This window comes from Equus asinus, chromosome 29 (assembly GCF_041296235.1).
Source record: "Equus asinus isolate D_3611 breed Donkey chromosome 29, EquAss-T2T_v2, whole genome shotgun sequence".
NCBI classification, from domain to species: Eukaryota; Metazoa; Chordata; class Mammalia; order Perissodactyla; family Equidae; genus Equus; species Equus asinus.
In genome coordinates, this window is record NC_091818.1 from 29,103,974 (window position 1) to 29,122,435 (window position 18,462).

The following is an 18,462-nucleotide window of genomic DNA, read 5'->3' on the forward strand; positions in this document are numbered from 1 at the left end:
GATATCTGTAGTTCCTCAAAATTCAGCTGGGAATAAGTCCATTTGGGGAGAGGGATCATTCTTCACACACACACCCCTCATCACTACCATAGTGAATTTCATGACTCTTAGTCATAACTATATTTTTGCCTGAGTATTCTTTATCTGAACAAGCTTAAGTAGAAGTTTGGAATCTTCAACAAAATATAATCCGTTTTCCTCATTTAAGTGATTAATCTCCATGTGATCTGACCACACACAATTGGAGAGAGTACCTGCTTACCTTTCCCCCATCTAGAATCCATCACGTACTCTAACATCTATTCTTGGATTAAATAAAACAATCAGGAAACAAAGCTTGATTGCACCATTCCAAGCCCCAGTCCATAATCACTTTTTTTCTAAATTTCTCTTTTTTATTCTTTTTACTGAGGTAACATTGGTTTATAACATAGCATAGGTTTCAGGTGTACAATACTGTAATTTGACATCAGTATACACTTTCATCACTCCATCGGGGGAACATTATAAGACATGGCCTTTTGAAAATTGTTAAGAGTTGTTGTATGTAGGTTGTTATTGTTGTGCCGTACTCCCTCTTGCGGCACTTAACACTGAATAGGTGTCAGTATCCCTCATTAAACTCTACATTGTGTTAGGGCGAGCAGGTATTTAATTCGACCCTATTGTATTTCCAGCATTGAGGCTATGATCAGCAGTTGGTGAACAATACATGTGTACTGAATCAGACAAAGAACATTTACATTGGTATCACATGTGCACTCAGGAAAGAAGACACAACTATTTTTGTTTTGTTTTTTTCTTCTTACTTCCTTCAATCTGAACCAAATAATGATTCACATGTCTCTCCATTGGCTGCTGGAAAACTTAGATTCAAATGTGTAGCCTGGGCCTAATAAGCTTTATTTTGGGGACCAACCCATCTCTCACTTCATCCATCTTTGCCCTGATATCTTCATTCACTTTTTTTAATTTATGATTCTTTTAATAAATATTAAAATAAGTACAAAACAAGTTGGGGAATTTAAAAAACTAGACAAACATATAAACTAGCATTGAAAGCAGAAGCTTCATATTATCAATTGTCCTGTATTCAATTGTCAAGTCCTAAAAGGGAGATATTATGTCTTTTGTACAGTAACTCAAATATGAGAACTCGGAAAATATTAACCCACATGAATCCACTCCATATTTGATATTTCCTAGTTAACTGAAGACAGTAACAGCATTTCAATACTAATAAGAAATAGTAGCTTCTGGTTCCCACATGTTCTGTTTGTTCTGCATCCTGATTGCTCCAAGGAAAAATGCCACATTTCCACCAGTGACTGAGGGACTTCTGAAGCTTTTAACTTAAAGTCCGCATCTTGAACAATGATTAGTTGCAGGAACAGTTGTGCATGTTGGTACCATGTGTTGGCTACACATTAAGTACAAGGTAATTCATGAAAAATGACCCTAAAGCTCTGCTGTTAGAAAAGGACCTCAAAAGAAAGCCTTATGTTCCTTTAAAGTCCTTTCAAAAAACTATTCTTAACTGACTAACCTGATATGATTATGTAGCTTAATAAAATCATAGATTTCATAAAATGAAGACTTTAATCATATTAAAGTGCCCAACTTTGGCTATCTGTCTCACTTTACCATTTTAAAATGAAGAGAATCCCCTATTCCGTGAACACAACTATTATCAATATGTTCCATTTAGAAAGATTGGCTGGATTTTCTGACTACTCAAGAAGATAAGAATTTGGTTTGTTCACTTATTCAGTAACTTTTGTGAAAGAAAGTATCACACATTACCACAGACTTACAAAACATAATATTATATTCTTAGAATTCTCCTTTGGGAGAGAACATTAGTTCTGTGTATCTCAGGCTATAAATAACCTTCTCTAACAGTCTAATACTACTCCCTAAACTGGAAAGTATTATAAAGTAATCCACATACCCCTCCCTCTAACTCAAAGATTACAAACATTTAAGCAGATGCAGACAAAAGAGAAAACCAAATACCCCTTCCGGCCGTCTTGCCAAAAATGAAGGCAAAGCACTAAATCAGTATCTGAGGCCTTGGGAGGTTGAGGCCTTAGTTCTGAGAGATAAAACATCAAGTGTCTAAACCGTCCATTGCTTTCACTGAGGCCCAGCCTAAATAACTCCCCATAGCTAAGTTCCAAATTTAAGCAACAATAGAGAAAAACGTGCTCAGGTGGAAACGATCATAAATTAAAACACAGTCCTGATGACCACAAATTAATGGCTACCAGCATACCATAATGAAAAATAAAGATCATCTTTAAAAAGAAAAAGAAATTATGAATTCTCAGTGACTCTTAGGAATTTCTAATAAGCTCATAACGTTTGTTTTCAAACTTCTGTAGAAAAGGCAGAATTAACACCTTCTATTCCTTTATATCCAATGTCTTTTATGTATGTAACAAGAGTGATAGCATTACTTCAGTACATGACCTTGAATTAAAGCTAAGTAAGCTGATAAAGTACTTTTAAAGAACAAGTAAATGCTTCAGAAGTTCTCGAAAAAATTTATATCTATCACATAGGATTTAATTGAAATAAACCAAAGGTGGGAGAGTGTAGAGTGCATTTGGGTGAACTGGAACAGGAGCCCAGGTAGTTGTTTCAATCCTAATTCCCACAGAGAAATGAGCAAGAAAAACCAAGGGAAAAAAAGAGGGGGAGGAAAATCTATTAAGAGTTCCAGGCATTCCCATTCAGACTTATATCAAGCGGAACATATAATTAGATTTATACCTCTGAATGATATGTAATTTATCGCCAGGAATGGCTGAGTAAACTGCTGTAACCCTCCATTTACAGGCGATGAATTTAGCATGAGGCAATATTGATTTCATCACTATTTTCTGATAACTAAACAAAAAAAAACGGGCTGAAATCCTAAGGGCTTAGGGACATGTGAGAACTCTCAAAAGGACTGAAAACAAGGCAAGCTGAATAGAAACATTTAATTTAGGGGTTAGTTTTATGGAAAATAAAGGAATTATGTTTAGTGAATACCTACTATGTGCCAGACACTTTGCAGGTGCCTTACTTAATCACATTTTAATCCTCACAACCATGTGAAAAACGTATGCTAATACTTATGCATCCAGTGTTGAATCTCAAAGAGAATATACAATTCGTGGCAGAACTGAGATTGAGAAAGCGGCAGGACTGAGATTTGAACCAGGTCTGTCTGACTCCAGAGTCTTTTGGCTTTCCTTTCTACTGTGCTGTTGAAATGGACTGCGTTATCTGATCCCTTGGTCTGTGTCTACCTGGCACCAGAAGGACTAATGGAAAAAATAAAATTTCAGAAAATGAGATTATTTTTTCTGCACATATATGTCTCTATTCATCCTTTCATCTTTCTTTCAACAAGCACTGATTTAACTGATTTTATTTTACTCCGTTAACATTGTTGGGCAAAATAACAAGTAGTTTTGGCAACGTGTATCTACAGTTTTAAATCATTGAAAGAACTATGTGGAAAGAATAAAAAATGACAGAAATATTCTTTAATAGGCCCCCAAAAAGAAGGGTGTAAGTTATATGTTGCAAATGGTCTTTTGGAAGGACATCATATTTCATGTTGAAATAGCTCAAATAAATCTCTCAATTCGTCATGAAAATAGTAATGAAACATAGCAGGCATTTACTAGCATGAGTAACCCAAGACGAACAGTTTACAACCACAGAATGGCCAGTGGAAATTCCAATAATTGGTTACCTGACACGGAGTCGAGGCAGTGAGCGATTTTGTAAGAATAGGACTTCCAAGCTTGGCCACGGCAGGTGACTGACATGCCCCAAAATAAATAAACGATCCTGCAAAAATAAATGTAAGGTGATGTGCATACATGTTCTATTGTTGTACACGTCATAGATCTTTGCTCTGGCATCTTATCCTTGCACACATTCAACTATCAGATAAAGAAAATTACATTTTTACTTATTTACCATTAAGCTCTGTAGATAAGCAAAAGCGCTTTCATATGGATAGCATTAAATATCGAAAATAAAATCCAATTGATTAAAAACAAGCTCTTGATCTAAATCCTCTAAACCAATATTTTTATTGGCTTAACTCACGTCATAAATAGAGTTTGGAACCAAATTAAATGAAGCTTCCAAGCTAACAATTAGATATTCAACATGCCCTTATGAAATTCCCATGGGAGCTTTAAGTTTCTTTACAACGTGCTGAAGGATACGAGCCTATGGATTGAGTTTGGTTTCTCCTGGGGCTTATGTGTTTGACCTTGTTGTCTGTGCTAGTGGGGATGAAAGCTTAATTAAAGATCTAATCTGAGCGTTAACAAAATAACTGCTTTTAGATTTTAACGACAGTGGATGTGCTCATAGCAAATGTACAGGGGGATAACATCTCTCAGCAGTTCAAAAGACCACACATTCTCAAACTGCTATGGGGGGTGGCTTCACGGAATACTGAAAATTTACAAAGGTGATGCTGAACAACGTCAAGGTCTGATCCTGCCCTCTGATAATCACAAAGTGATGGGTAACTTGGAAAGCCAACTATTTTGACTGAAAAATACCACATTCAGAAGGTGATTTTCCTAGATACAGGTCAATGCTGACTGCACACCAAGGAAAGGATGTCAGATTTAAATGTATTATGTTATAGATACCACCACATGTTTAACCAAACCACCAAGGTTGCAAGTCAGCAGTGTCATCTCTGATCGGGAAAAACAGAACCCATTTTCCATGGGTTTTAAATCTCAAAACCAACCGGGAAGGATAAAGACTGTTTCCTGATTCCAAACTAAGAGTGATGGAAGCAGTATATATAAGCTCATTAAGTTCTCTATGTTTCACCTATAAAAAAATAGAGTAGGAAAAGATAATTTTAAAAACTATTCTAGCTTACAAATCCTCAGGTTGAAATAAAACTCAACTGAATATTTTTAAAACACTATTCAAACTTTGAAAAATTAACAAATATTCAAAGATTTTACTCCCTCAGCCATTTAAAATCAATATACACAATCTCAAATAAGCAGTTAATGAAGGATGGAACATACAGACACCAAAACTCCAAAGTCTAAAAGAAGTAGAAGGTTTGAATACATTGGTTTTACCACAAAAATAACTGGAAGAGTGACGGAAAAAAATCTACCAGAAATGTACAGTCCCACCCCCGAGTTTTATTTAATATTTAAAGAAGGGATCTCAGGTCTTAGAAAAATATGGAGAGATCCCTGACTCATTGTCTGATGCCAGATATCTCTAATTTAAAAAATTATGGGGGGCAAGCCCAGTGGCACAGTGGTTAAGTTTGTGCACTCTGCATCGGCAGCCCAAGGTTCGCTGGTTCGGATCCCGGGCATGGATGTACACAATGCTTATCAAGCTGTGCTGTGGCAGGTGTCCCACATATAAAGTAGAGGAAGATGGGCACGGATATTAGTTCAGAGCTAATCTTCCTCAGCAAAGAGAGGAGAATTAGTGGCAGATGTTAGCTCAGAGCTAATCTTCCTCAAAAAAAAAAAAGAAAAGAAAGAGAAAATGATGAAAATAGGAAAATAAAAAAGTAAACTAAAGAGACTATCACTCATGATCCTAGATACAAAATTCTAATTAAAATTTTATCAACTACAACTGAAATTCTTATCAAAAAAATAATATATCTTGACCAATGAGAGCTTACCAAGAATGGAGATTTAAACCAAATCTCCATTTAAACAAATTAATGGGTAAAATCATAGACTCATATCAACAAACATTGAAAAGACTGAAAAAACAGCCATTTTAAATAACAAAACTTAATGAAATATTAAAAGAAAACAAATACATAAAGACAAATGATCACCTCCAAAATAAATGGCATCCTAAGTAGCAAACAACAAAATTATTTTAATTAAAGTGACAAACTGACTAGATTTCTGCCATCACTGTTAATTAGAGATAATATTAGACAGCATTAATTATCTTAGACTAATATTATCTTACAGGTCTAGTGAATGTAAAAGTCAAGAAAATAGTACATCTAGTAAACATAATAGAAAAGTAGAGATAGAGTTCTCATGTTTTGCCAATAAAATAATTGTAAAAATAGAAACCCCCGGGGATTCTATTTTTTCAATAATGACAAGTATTAATAAGAGAATTTGGTAAGGTAGGTGGAAACAGAGAAATATATTTAAGTTATTTTTAATAACTTAAGCAATAAGACCTTAGATTTGGAAATGATGAGAAAGATTCTCCTCACAATGGCATTAATAAAAAATATGTAGGAATAAATTTAGCAACAAAGGGACAGAACTTATATGAAGAACATTATTAAACCTTGTGGAAGACTACAAATCCTCTGATTAAATAGAAAGAGTTAACATATTTTTAGATGGAAAGACAATATAAAAATACTACGTTAGTGAAAATGGATTTGGAAGCTAAATGCAATCCTAAGAGAATTTTAACTAAATATTTGGAAAACAAATAATATTGTCTTAAAATGTATATGTGTGGGTAAGGGGTAAAGAGAATCTGAACTCTGAGCCCAGACACAAAGACTTTTAGAAACACGGCTCTGGATTTATCTTCTTACCAGCCTGCTTTGCAGAATTTACTGAGTTAAGAGAACCATGAAATTATAGGACAGAAAGGAGATTGGTCCCGGTAATCTAAATTGTTCATTGTAACCTCTTACAGACCCACACAGCCCAGAAGGGTTACATGACTAGCACAATATAAGAATTAAGGAATGGAGGGGTCAGCCCCCCTGGGTTAAACTGCCCATGCCAGCCTCACCCTCATTTTTGGCAAAGTATGTACCTCCTTTTAATGCAACGGCCCAGAAGTGACTCCTTATATGCTGTGAGAACATTAAAGATCAGACATTATAATAAATATAGATACAAATATCATAAACAAATATTACCATATAAAATAAAGAAATAAATCACAAACATAATAAATATAACTAATCCAATGAGATTTGATGCAGGAATGCAAGGGTGGTCTAATATCTGAAAAATCACTCACCTTATAAACAAACAAAAAAGATAATATGACAATCATATGATTATCACAACAAATGCTGAAAAAAGCATTTGACAAATTTTAACATGCATTCATTACATTTTTACATAAATATATAAACTTACACACTATGAAGAGAAGGAAACATCTTTACCTGATAAAACAAAACAAACTTTCAGCAAATATAGCACTTAAGGCTGAATTATCGACAGCTTTTCCCCTGAGACAGGAAAAAGACAAGTATTGCAGCTATCACCAGTTCTAGTCAACATTTTTCCAGAAGCCCTAGCTACTGCATTGAGACAAAAGAATAAAATAGAAGGCTTAAGATTGAGAAAGAAGGAAATCATATTGTCATTATTTGCAGACAAAATAATTTGAAACTAAAAATTTGAAAAAATATATAAACACAGATATAATAAATAAAAACTAGCAAGGTCACTGTATACGAAATCAATATTTTTAAAAATATAATTGCATTCCTATATACCAACAACAACCAAAAAAATAAAAAGTTTTTAAAAAGTAACATTTAAAATAGCTGCAAAGATAGCAAAAACCTAGGAAAACATTAGGAAAAGATTTTTAAAATCTATACACGGAATGCTTTAAAATATTTAGAAAAATTAAAGAAGATCTAAATAGAGAAATTAGAAACAGTTGAAAAGATAACTTTTCAGTGAAATAGAAATAAAGAGTAATAGTTTCAGTAATAAACTTACATATGAGAAATCATTTTACATCCAAAAATTGGAAAAAAATCGTAAGAGAATACAATGTTTACTGCTGGTAGGAAAACAGAAAAAATACTCCTACTTTGCTACTGGAATTTTGCTACTGGAATTGTAAGTATTAAAATTTGGGGGCAAGTACATATCTTTCTGCAAAACTATAGGAGCCTCATTCCTAGTTATTTACTGCATAGAATTAAAAGCACCCTATACAAGAAAGTATGTACGAGAATGGATTTTGTAGCATTGTTATGATATTGTCAGTCAATAGCAGGATGGCTAGATACATTACGGCATCTCCAAACCAAAGAAATTAAGCAAACAAACAAAAAGAACTAGGTTTCTTCCACTTCCAGGCAAGGATGAGTATCAGGGACCAGATTTAGGCTTCTATTTTAACTAGCAAAAATCAAAACAATACGTATGAAACAATGGTTTTCAAATGTAGGACAATGGGAATGGAGGATCACAGGATAATGATCTCCAAGAGAGGGGAACAAATGAGCTAAGCCATACAATTTTCCCAGCTCACTGCCTAAACAGTTTCCAGATGCCATGTAGAAAGTGGAGGGCCAGGAAGAGTGTGCCGGTCTCATCAAGTTGAAAAGATGGAGCTGGTACTTTGGGGAGATCCCAGTGGCTAGAGTTCATAAGGCAGAGTACCAGGAGGAGAGGGCTGCAACGGGAGAGAGCTCCGGAGATCTGCAGAGAGCACCCCCGCCGAGTCTCCGTCTGTATACCCACCAGTGCAGGAACGTGAGGATACTACATGAGGCTGGAGGGAAAACTTCTCAAAGGGACATCTGGGATATATCCCAAAGGTCACAAAGGGCCAGAAATAACAGGGCTTTCTCACCACCACAGTGAAAAAAAATTAATATATTAGAGATTGGATAGAGTACTCAAGTCAAACGAAAACTTACGTCCAAACAAAAACCTGTATGCAAATTTTATAGACTACTAATAATCATCAACATTTAGAAACAACTCAAATATCCTCCAACTGGTCAGTGGATAAACAAACTGTGGTTGATCCATACACTAGAGTAATATTCACCAGTAAAAAGGGAAGGAACTACCACTGCAATTAACAATATAGGTGAATCTCAAATCCGTTATGCTAACTGAAAGAAGCCAGACTCAAAAGGCTATATACTGTAAGATTCTATTTACAAGACATTCTGGCGAAGGCAAACCATAAGAACAGAAATCAGATCAGTGGGTGCTAGTGGCTGGAGGTGGGAGAGGTGCTGAGTACAAAGTGGCATAGAATTTGGGGGGAGAATAGAACTGTTTTCTATCTTAATTTTTGTGATGGTTACATGGTTGTATGTGTTTGTTCAAACTCAGTGAACTATACACTAAAAAGGTTGACTTTTACTGTATTTAAATTATACTTCAATATCAAAATGAAAAAAAATAGACTATATTTGATGACTTGGAGGAATTGCCATGAGCTATCTTTAGTGAAGAAAACAAGATAGGGACAATAGTTAAAATAGGACCTCATTTTTTTGGTAAAATAAACAATCACAAAAATACTTTCAATTTTGCGTGTGTACATATTTACTATGTGTGCAGAATGACATGAGCATAGATAAAAGCGTGAGATAATTAACATGAGTTGCCTGTCTGGATGCTTAACAGGTAGCTAGGAATTGGAAAGTAGAAAGCAACCAAAAAAGGAAGGTAGGAATATCAAGGATTTATGCTAAAAACAAAAGCTACATAACGTCAACCCATTCATCTTCTATGTAAAATTACATATGGGAGTGTGCATATAGGAGGAAAAATACTGGAGATTAGACAGCTTTTTAAAAGGTTGTACTTCATAAACACAAAGCTCTAAGAACCTAATGGATTGGACTCTATGGTCTTAGATATGGAAACTAAGAAATTAAATCTGCTGCATTCCCCTAGAAACTTCCATTTCACTGGCTCCTTTCTCTTCCTCATACTGTTTTTTCCTCCTCCCATTTGTGATTTAAGACCACCAGTGATTATCTTAAGGTTTGATAACAACAATCATGGGTAAAGAAGTGTTGACTCAATGACTGAGCTATTTCTGCGATTTCTGAGATTTGCCCTTTCTAAAAAGAGAAAGACTACAATTTCTTTGTCCCTTGCACTTTGAATTATAACAGCTGCCCCTAGTTTTATCAGTTTATTATCTTTTAATATTGTTTACATCACAGGAAAAAAAAGTGTCTTTAATATTTAACAAAGGGGTCCTTTTAGAATCTTTTCTTTTTTGGCATAAATCATAATTAAGTGGTAATTATAAGATGGCAAGAGTCTGAAGGTGAATTATAAATGTGCTTTCTAACTGTCATAGCCCTGGAATACTAGGTGGAATACCTGGTGGAATTCCTAGTATTCCTACTAGAGTGGACAACAACATCTATTTACATTTATTGAGCATGTATTATGTGAAAAACCTTAACAGGTATTATTTGATTTAATCCTCGCAATGATTTTACACAGAAGGTACTTTTATTTTCTCTATTTTCTTGCTAAAAAACTGAAGTAAAGAGGTATTTATCAAACTCGGGCAGCATCAACACCCTGACAACTCTGGGCAGCCAACGGTGTTCACTGTCCTGCAATGCTAGATGTCACATAAGGCCACCACACACATGTAAACAGCTTCCTTTTAGGAACCACTGTCCTGTCTTAGGCTTTCATCACCTCTCATTGATATTACTCCAACCCACTCGTGTTTTTCTACCCTACTCTTTTGCCCTCTTCAAAGTCTTCTGCCTTTTAGAACAAATCTGATTGGTCACATATTTTAATATGGCTAATTGGGTCACCATTGTCCTCCAGATAAAATTCAAATTCATAGGCACTGTCTGCAGTCCCCTTCCTTCCTCTCTCGTTTCATTTTTCTATACTCCCTGCCCACACATGCACATCTCTCTCAACCAGAACTACCGTGCCTCCATCTCTCCTATCCTCTTCCTGGATATTTCCTCTGATTACACTACATTCCCCACCGTGTCACCATGGTTCTTCCATCTCTCCTTGATTCCTGACTTCTGCCTTCCTGGGTACTTTTCATTGCTCTTCAGTGCTCAGTTCAGGAGTCACGTCCTTCAGTAAGGCCTCTCAAATCCATTTGAATCACCCTTCACCCTCTATAAAGCATTTATCATATCTTACTGCAAATCCTCACTTATCTGTTTCAGTTACTAGAGCCAGACCACCTCCAAGGCCGGGACCATGGCTTCCATCTGTGCACACCCAGGTCTAGTTTATTGCTCAATAATTGGTTTGAGAAACGAAGAAACAAAACATCTATTATAAGCTTGGAGAAAATGTATTGTTAATATATAGTTCCAATAATTAATAGTCTCCTTTCTCTTTTCAACTTTAAATTTAATCCACTCTGCCACAAAATCTTAAAGAAAAAATATGAGTCATTGGCACAAAAGTAAAAATTAAGGCCTTACTCGACTATCAAATAATGAGCTGGGTTTATAGTTTTAAACCAGAGGCTCCCTCTTCATCTCCTAACAGCTTCTCCCACCACTTTCCAATGCCTATAATTAAAAATACAGCCAATGCTATTAGTTTTGGCATACTTCTTTGGAAATCTCAAGAGAGAAACAAATAGAATAATGTCCGAAGGAGTTATATGAGCTTAAAGAGGATCTCCAGTACAGCTGTGTTACTATAAAGTTTTATGATGCTTATATACCTGAGCAACGGCATCTAAACAAAACAAAAGAGAAAAATAGAACAGAACCCTTCTGTTGTCCTTGGAATTTCACAAACCCTTATTGGAAGGTATGTGTAGTTATGGTTGCTTTATTTTAAGAGGATATGTAAAAATTGTGATGGTGGTTAAAAATACAGATGAGGAAGAGGTAAGATTGTTTGTTACAAAGAATCCTTTAGAGCGATTAAATTGCATTCAAGTATTTGTAGATTTATTTTATAGACAGTGCTAAATCTCTGTTCCCAGAAAGATTCAACTATTTTTCTTTCTGTTTTGCAAAAACTGAATTGCTCTAAAAACAAGGTGAGCCTACTGTACATGATTCCTGGCAACCAGAGAAAATTATCAGAAGACTTATCCCCTTTTCATGCCTTCAATCCAACCTTTTAAGAAAATGAGACAACAAAAATGCTGGTTATTAAAACAATGCTCCTTTCAGGAAACTCAAATAACTAGAAATTATGAAGTTGATTAGGAAAGTTTACAGCAAGACAAACCAAAGCTCCATGTGTATAGTCTATAAATAAAAAAGAAAATACAGTATCAACACTCCTCAAGGTGAAAGAAAGACAACTAAATTTTGTTTTTAAAGAGGAAAATGTCCTACCATGATTTGTGTTTGCTGTGTGGTCAACATCAGGAAGACGGTTCTCTCCACTGGTCAATCCCTTCACGAATTCCCAGCTTGAGTCTCCTGTGAGAAATGGCTCCCAGCCACAGAAACCAGACTCAAAGTCACACAGGAGACGATTTGCTGTAATGCACGGAGAAGCAAACAGGTGAGGAGAAGGGCGGTAGGGGCACACAGTGAAACTTTGACTGTATCCTAGCCAGTGTAGGAGGTCAGAATAATCCCTCCACTGTGTAAAGAATGTTTTCTGATTATCAGAATAGTTTTACTTTTTCCAACCTCACAAAGTTTTCCATGTGCCGGGTGTGGCAACGCCCTCCCACATTCTTCTATTTACGAGGGCACATTTCAGCCCGGTTGGCCATCTCCATTGTATTTAATGATGCAAGCTGAAACTCTGCAGCTTTTCAGGGAGTAACTAATTCACCTGCTGAACAAGCTTCACCTGCTGAGATGGTAGAAAAAAATCTATTTGAAAGGAGGGAATGTAAATTAATTCCGGACACCTGAAGAGCTTGAGGTCAGCACCTTGGTATTCATTTAATTATGCCATTTTAACAATTTCTGAAAAAAAAATTCCTAGCCACTTTGGAATTGCAGGCAGATTAGATATTCTGAACTTTGCTCTTTTCCCCCTCTTAATGTACAAAGTTGGAAAACACTTAAGTTCCTACATTTATCACAAAAGAACCAGTTCTAGAGAAAGTCAGGATTTGGGGTCAGCTTTATAGGTGTCTTTCCCAGATTTTTCACCGAATTAGTGAGAAAAAACAGCAAGTGTCAGAGGACCGGGCAGTAAACTAGAAATTTTAACAACTTAATTTGTGCTTTCAAGAAATTGGTTTTCAAGTGCTTAAATTTCATTTTCCTAAAATAGGAATCATAGTATCAGTCTATCTTCAAAAGTAGTTTGGGGTAAAAATACAATTAATTTTAAACTTATTTCCAAATATTCCTGTTTCTACAGAGGCATTTTTATATCAGTGGAAGGGAGGACAAAATAATTCTTGGTCAGAAAACACCTAAAGTTTTGACAAGCTAAGATCACAATGCTATTATCTTCAGTAACAATAACAAGATACATGTTACCACTGAGCTCCAAGTAAGTGCAAGGTATTTTGAATATATTTCCATTAGTCTTCATAGATACCCTCCACAGTAAGTATAATTATCCCCCAAAGAGAAAACTGGAACTTTAGCACTAAGCAACCTGCCTATGGAAAATTTCAGTAAATGGAACATCCAGGCTTTGAACTGATGCCAAGGCTTATACTTTGAAACTTCCCTAAAGCAGGGACTCTGTTTCATAATTAAAAAGACCATCATCATATGCTTGCTCCTAACCATTATTTTCTATTTTAAATAATACGACCAATTTGACCGTTATATTGAATAAGCTCACTATATCCTAATAATCAAAGGACCTTCCAATTTCTATAAACAGGGATGCCGGTTTCATGACCAGATATTTCATCACTAACATGTCAACTCTTAAAACACTGAAGTGCACTATGCAAATAGCAATACCACTTAAATGTTCTCTATGTGTAAATTAGACGTTTAGATCTCAGAGCTATGCTTGTTTAGACAGTCATATAATGGATATACAATGAAAGATACTTTTTCTTTACAAGCAAATATTATTTTCTCCCTTAAATGAGTTTCCCAAAAAATAAAAACAAGTGAGTTAACTACAGTATAATAATGAAAAAATGCTGCACATTACCCAACGATGAATCAATATGACAAGGAAATGCTGTTCACTCATATACCTAACTGGAAAGCCACTGCTTCTGAATGTGGTTTTGTTTTCTCAGCTCTGGCTACAGAGTTTTTAGGATACTGCTATTGATACAGCAGACTCCTCCTCAAAGGAGTCTCCTCTGGTTTTGACATAGTCTGAAGCACCTATGACCTAGCTGTGACTGTCTCCTCTGGGTATCCAGAAAATCCTCTGGTCTGGTTCCTCGATCCTCTGTGAACTTTGCCACCCATGAGGTCATCTCCCAGCTCTTCTAAGTCAGGTGGTGGAGTATACAAATATGCAAGATTCGAAATACACATTTGACCACTGAAATGTGCTTAGAAGTTCCAAATTGTTGGTTGTGAACTTGGTCAAGGAATCCTTCCACCTCCCCCACAAGGGGACCCCCATTCCTAGAGACACAATTCCCTGGAACACAAAATCTTTCATGGGTAGAGTAACCACACGTCGGGGTTGGCGCAGGATTGCCCTGATTTATGCCTGTTGTCCTGGCATAATAATTAATACCTCTCCTTTCCCCTCTCAAGTGTTCCTGTTTGGGCAATAATTTCAATATTACCCTATCGGGGCAGTAAACTATACATATATTGATACACAAAGAAAGCAAGTCCATATACACGACAACCTTAGTCACTGCAGGTGGCCACTGAAGTAACCATCCTATTCCCCAACTAGGCAGTGGTGTGAAATGATAAGACCAGTGAGTGTGGAAAGGAAAGTACAACCAGACCCAAGCATCGCCAACCCTTTGACAGACTGTTCACAACTGTGCCTGTGTCACTCAACTGCAAAGACATAAAGAAGATTTCAAGACAAAATAACTTTGGATTGTATAAATGTTGAGATTCGGCTTTAGGAGAAAAGTTCAAAGCATTTCTTTCATTATCTGCATGTCTTATCTGTTAAAATGTCGATCATTGCACTTTGCACACAACACTAAACACTGCTGTCCTTTGAAAAATGAGAATTTTTTAAATCCATTACCATAAAGATACGTGAAAGCAAAATGATGCAGTCACCTCTGTAAAAATCTTGGTGAATTGCTCAGCTGTTTTTACCAATGACATTTGTTCGAGCGCACTTCAAAGGACTTGTTTTTAAAGCTAAATATTCTAGAATTTAACTGCGCTATAAAATATGTCAAATTCCAGTCACCGAAGTTGAAGTTCTTGCCTTAATATTTCCCCTACAAAATTCAGGAAGTTTAAGGTGAAGTTATAAATATATGTAGAAACCAGGAGGGCCAAACACATTCTGGCAACTAAGAAATACTTTATGACACTCTATATGTTAAATGTTGAATATTTATAAAATCCAAAAAATCATCTATTCATATTATAAACAAAATGTATTCACTACAAACAGTGGTTTTGATTATTTGGTTGCTTTTATTTAAATTTCTGTGATGATAGAACACACTTCACCATTTCTAATCAGAGCATGAGATATGCCACTGTTCATAATTTTAGTGAAATTTCACTGAGTTCATCAGTTAGAGTAATATTTTTAAATTATGACAAAGCTTTCTCTTGCATATTTAATCACAGTATCATATTGGCAGGAGAAAAAGAATTTCATGTGGCAGCTGAGGAAAATTCTGCAGGATCATGGAAATTAAAATATTTATGAATCCTCCAGTTGAGAAGTAAATCAGTTGTCTATTATCTAAGACAAAAGTCTTTATGGGAATGAATGGAGAATGTTCCATTCAATAACATATATTAGATTTTAATGTGATTATACTATATAAACACTGTTACTATTTATTGAGAAACCACAAGCATCTTTTCTCCACTAAACATACATGTATTTCTTTCTCGCCCTCAGGAAGTATTTTCGTATTCAACAATTTTCTTTCAGAATAGAAAGACATCCAGAGACAGTATCACAGTAAAAATTAGATGCCTTGCACTGGATTCTTGGTTTAAATTTCTTTCATTTGAATATTGTACCAACTTCGTCAAACTGTCACAACTTATATCAGCAATTTTAATGCTCTAAAAAGTCCTACAATTAAACGAACTTTTTCCCACAGAATTTTCTAAACTGTTTCGATTTGAACATAGACCTGTCCATCCTGGCACCCTTTTTGGAATACAACACACACAGTCTTTTTCTACAGGCTATGATTGGAAATTACACACATATCTTTTCAAAATTTTATTGTGGGAAAACATACATAGCATAAAATTAACCTTTTTATCCAGGTTTAAGTGTAGAGTGTCATTAAGTACACTCACACAGCCGTACACCCAGCACCATCACGCACCTCCAGAACTTTCTCATCTTCCCAAAGTAACTCCATACCGATTAAACACTAACTTTCCACGTTTGCCTCCCCCTCTCTCCTGGCAACCACCATTCTGCTTTCTGTTTCTATGAATTTGGCTCCTCTAGGTAGCTTATATAAGTAGAATTACACATATTTGTCCTTTTGTGACTGGCTTATTTCACTTAGCATAACGTCTTCCAGGTTCATCCACGTCGCAGCATGTGTCTGAAAATTAGGTATACTTTATATGTAAATTACTCAGCTCGCCAACGTATGCCTTTAGATATGTTTGGCACATGTTATATTTTAATTATTTATTAGTAATATTTAAAAAATATATTGCATATGTATTTTATTATTAAAAGTCTCTATTTTATACATGCAGTATTTGTCCTTCTGTGACTGTCTTCACTTAGCATAACGATTCCTCCTATATGAAGTATCTAAAATACTCAAATTCACAGAAGCAGAGAACAGAACAGTGGTTACCAGGGGCTTCAGGACAGAGAAATGAGGATAAAATTTCAATGGGTATAAAATTTCAGTTATGCCAGATGAATCAGTTCTAGAAACCCGCTGTACCGCCTAGCGCCTGTAGTCAACAACACTATACTGTGCTTTCTTTTTCAAATGTTTTGCAGTACTTCTACTTAACGGTTTTGTAGAAATACAGCCTTTCGTGAAATATTTTGAGAAGAGAGAGAAAGAAGAAAGAGCATGGGGGAAAGAGCTCACTTGTCTGCTCCACTAGCAACGTGCAGCAGGACCATTTTTTTACATTCCTTTAAGTGATATATTTGAAGCTGAAAGTGCGGTCACAGGCGAGGCGTTTGCCTTGCATCTCACACACAGGTCTTGACGACGGAGCCTTTTAGGGTCGACGTGGCGAAGTTTTACGGGGCAGGTGGAGCTAGTCTGTTTAAAACTAGGACAGGCGCTACCCTCCGCTCAACAAGGTTATAAGACTTCTGGGAAGTTCTGCAAAACCGCTTGAAGTTAACCTCGTTAGTGCCCCGTACCCTCCCCACGTAGGCACTTTCCCATCGGATGCTGCAGTCCTTGCAGCGACGACAACCGCGTTGCTGCTGTAAGAACTGTCCTGGGCCCTGCCCACCTGCGGGGCTGCTCCGGGCTCCCTGGCCCTCCCCCGGGCCACCTCCTCGCCCTTCCACCTGCTGTTCCCAGCGCGCCCGCACCGCAGTCTGGGCCTCGCCTCCTCCTCGGACTGCGGCCCTGGGGGTGCCTTCCCTGCCGACCCCGCTCCGGCCTCGGGGCCTCTGCTCGCCGCCGCGGTCTCGGCCTTTCCAGAAAGGTTGGGGCGCGGCGGCGGCCCCGGGCGACTACCTGGCGACAGCGCGCGGGCGCCGCTCCGGGGCTGCCCTGCGCAGGGGGACGCTGAGCCGCATCCGGGGCCGGGGCTGGCAGGGGGTGGAGTTGCGGGCCCCGCGCAGCACCAAGCGCCGCCCCAGCGAGGACCGCAGCGAAATGTCACGGAGCGGGGTCACCTCTATGGTCACGTCGCGGAGGCTGGGGCTCGCCGCCCTGAGTTGTGCCTGCTGGTAGTAGTCGAAGTACTCAGCAGTCTCCAGCTGCCCATAGCCGGGAAAGAGGAGGAGGCCGGTCCCACCAGGGAAGAGGACCAGGAGGAGGAAACGGAGCCTGAGAGAAGCCCCCGCCCGCGGCGCCCTTGCCCTTGGCAGCCTGCGGGTAGGGGGACCCGTCTGGGTAGGGGGCACACGTCACCCGCCCAGAACCTTTTCCCCCAGGGCAGCCATAAGCGCAGACCCACCAGGTTAAGAGGGTAAATCTCGTGTTGTGTTCTTACTACAAAAAAGGGGAACACAGGAAAACATTTGGAGGTGAAGGATGTGTTGATGGTTTCACAGGTGTATGCAAATGTCCAAACTCATCAAATTGTATCCGTTAATTACATGCAGTTTTTGTATATGAATTATACCTTAATGAAACTGTTAAAAATCTCGTTTGATCTTATAGTAATGCTCGTGGCGATTAGTAAGTAGTGGGAGTTTTTGCTTCTATTCAGAATTCTCTGACGAGTTTGCCTTTTCTTAAGTCGACATTTTTATATGCCATCTGTTTTCTCTCTCAGCTGTCTTTTCATTTCTGAAGTCTGTTTGGAGAACAGTGATTCTCAAACTTTAATATTCAGAGGAATCACCTGCGACATTGTTACACTGCAACTTTTTACAGCCCAGTTCTGTAAGACTGGGCTGTGGCCTGAGGTTCTGCGGCAGAGCGAGGTCCCAGGCAACGCTGATGCTGCTGGTACACAAAGTGCGCTCTAGTAGCAAAACT

At 37.4% G+C, this 18,462-nt stretch overlaps 1 protein-coding gene across 1 annotated transcript in view; it reads right to left on the reverse strand.

Annotated features, from left to right (window-relative positions):
• Positions 1-18,462, reverse strand: part of MALRD1 (MAM and LDL receptor class A domain containing 1) — a 650,667-nt gene that overhangs the window by 551,542 nt on the left and 80,663 nt on the right. Inside the window, exons 11-12 of the mRNA XM_070500958.1 lie at positions 12,086-12,232; positions 3,752-3,849 (exon numbers count right to left, since the gene is read on the reverse strand). Of these exons, the coding sequence (XP_070357059.1) occupies positions 3,752-3,849; positions 12,086-12,232 (245 nt within the window). The remainder of the gene's footprint in view (positions 1-3,751; positions 3,850-12,085; positions 12,233-18,462) is intronic.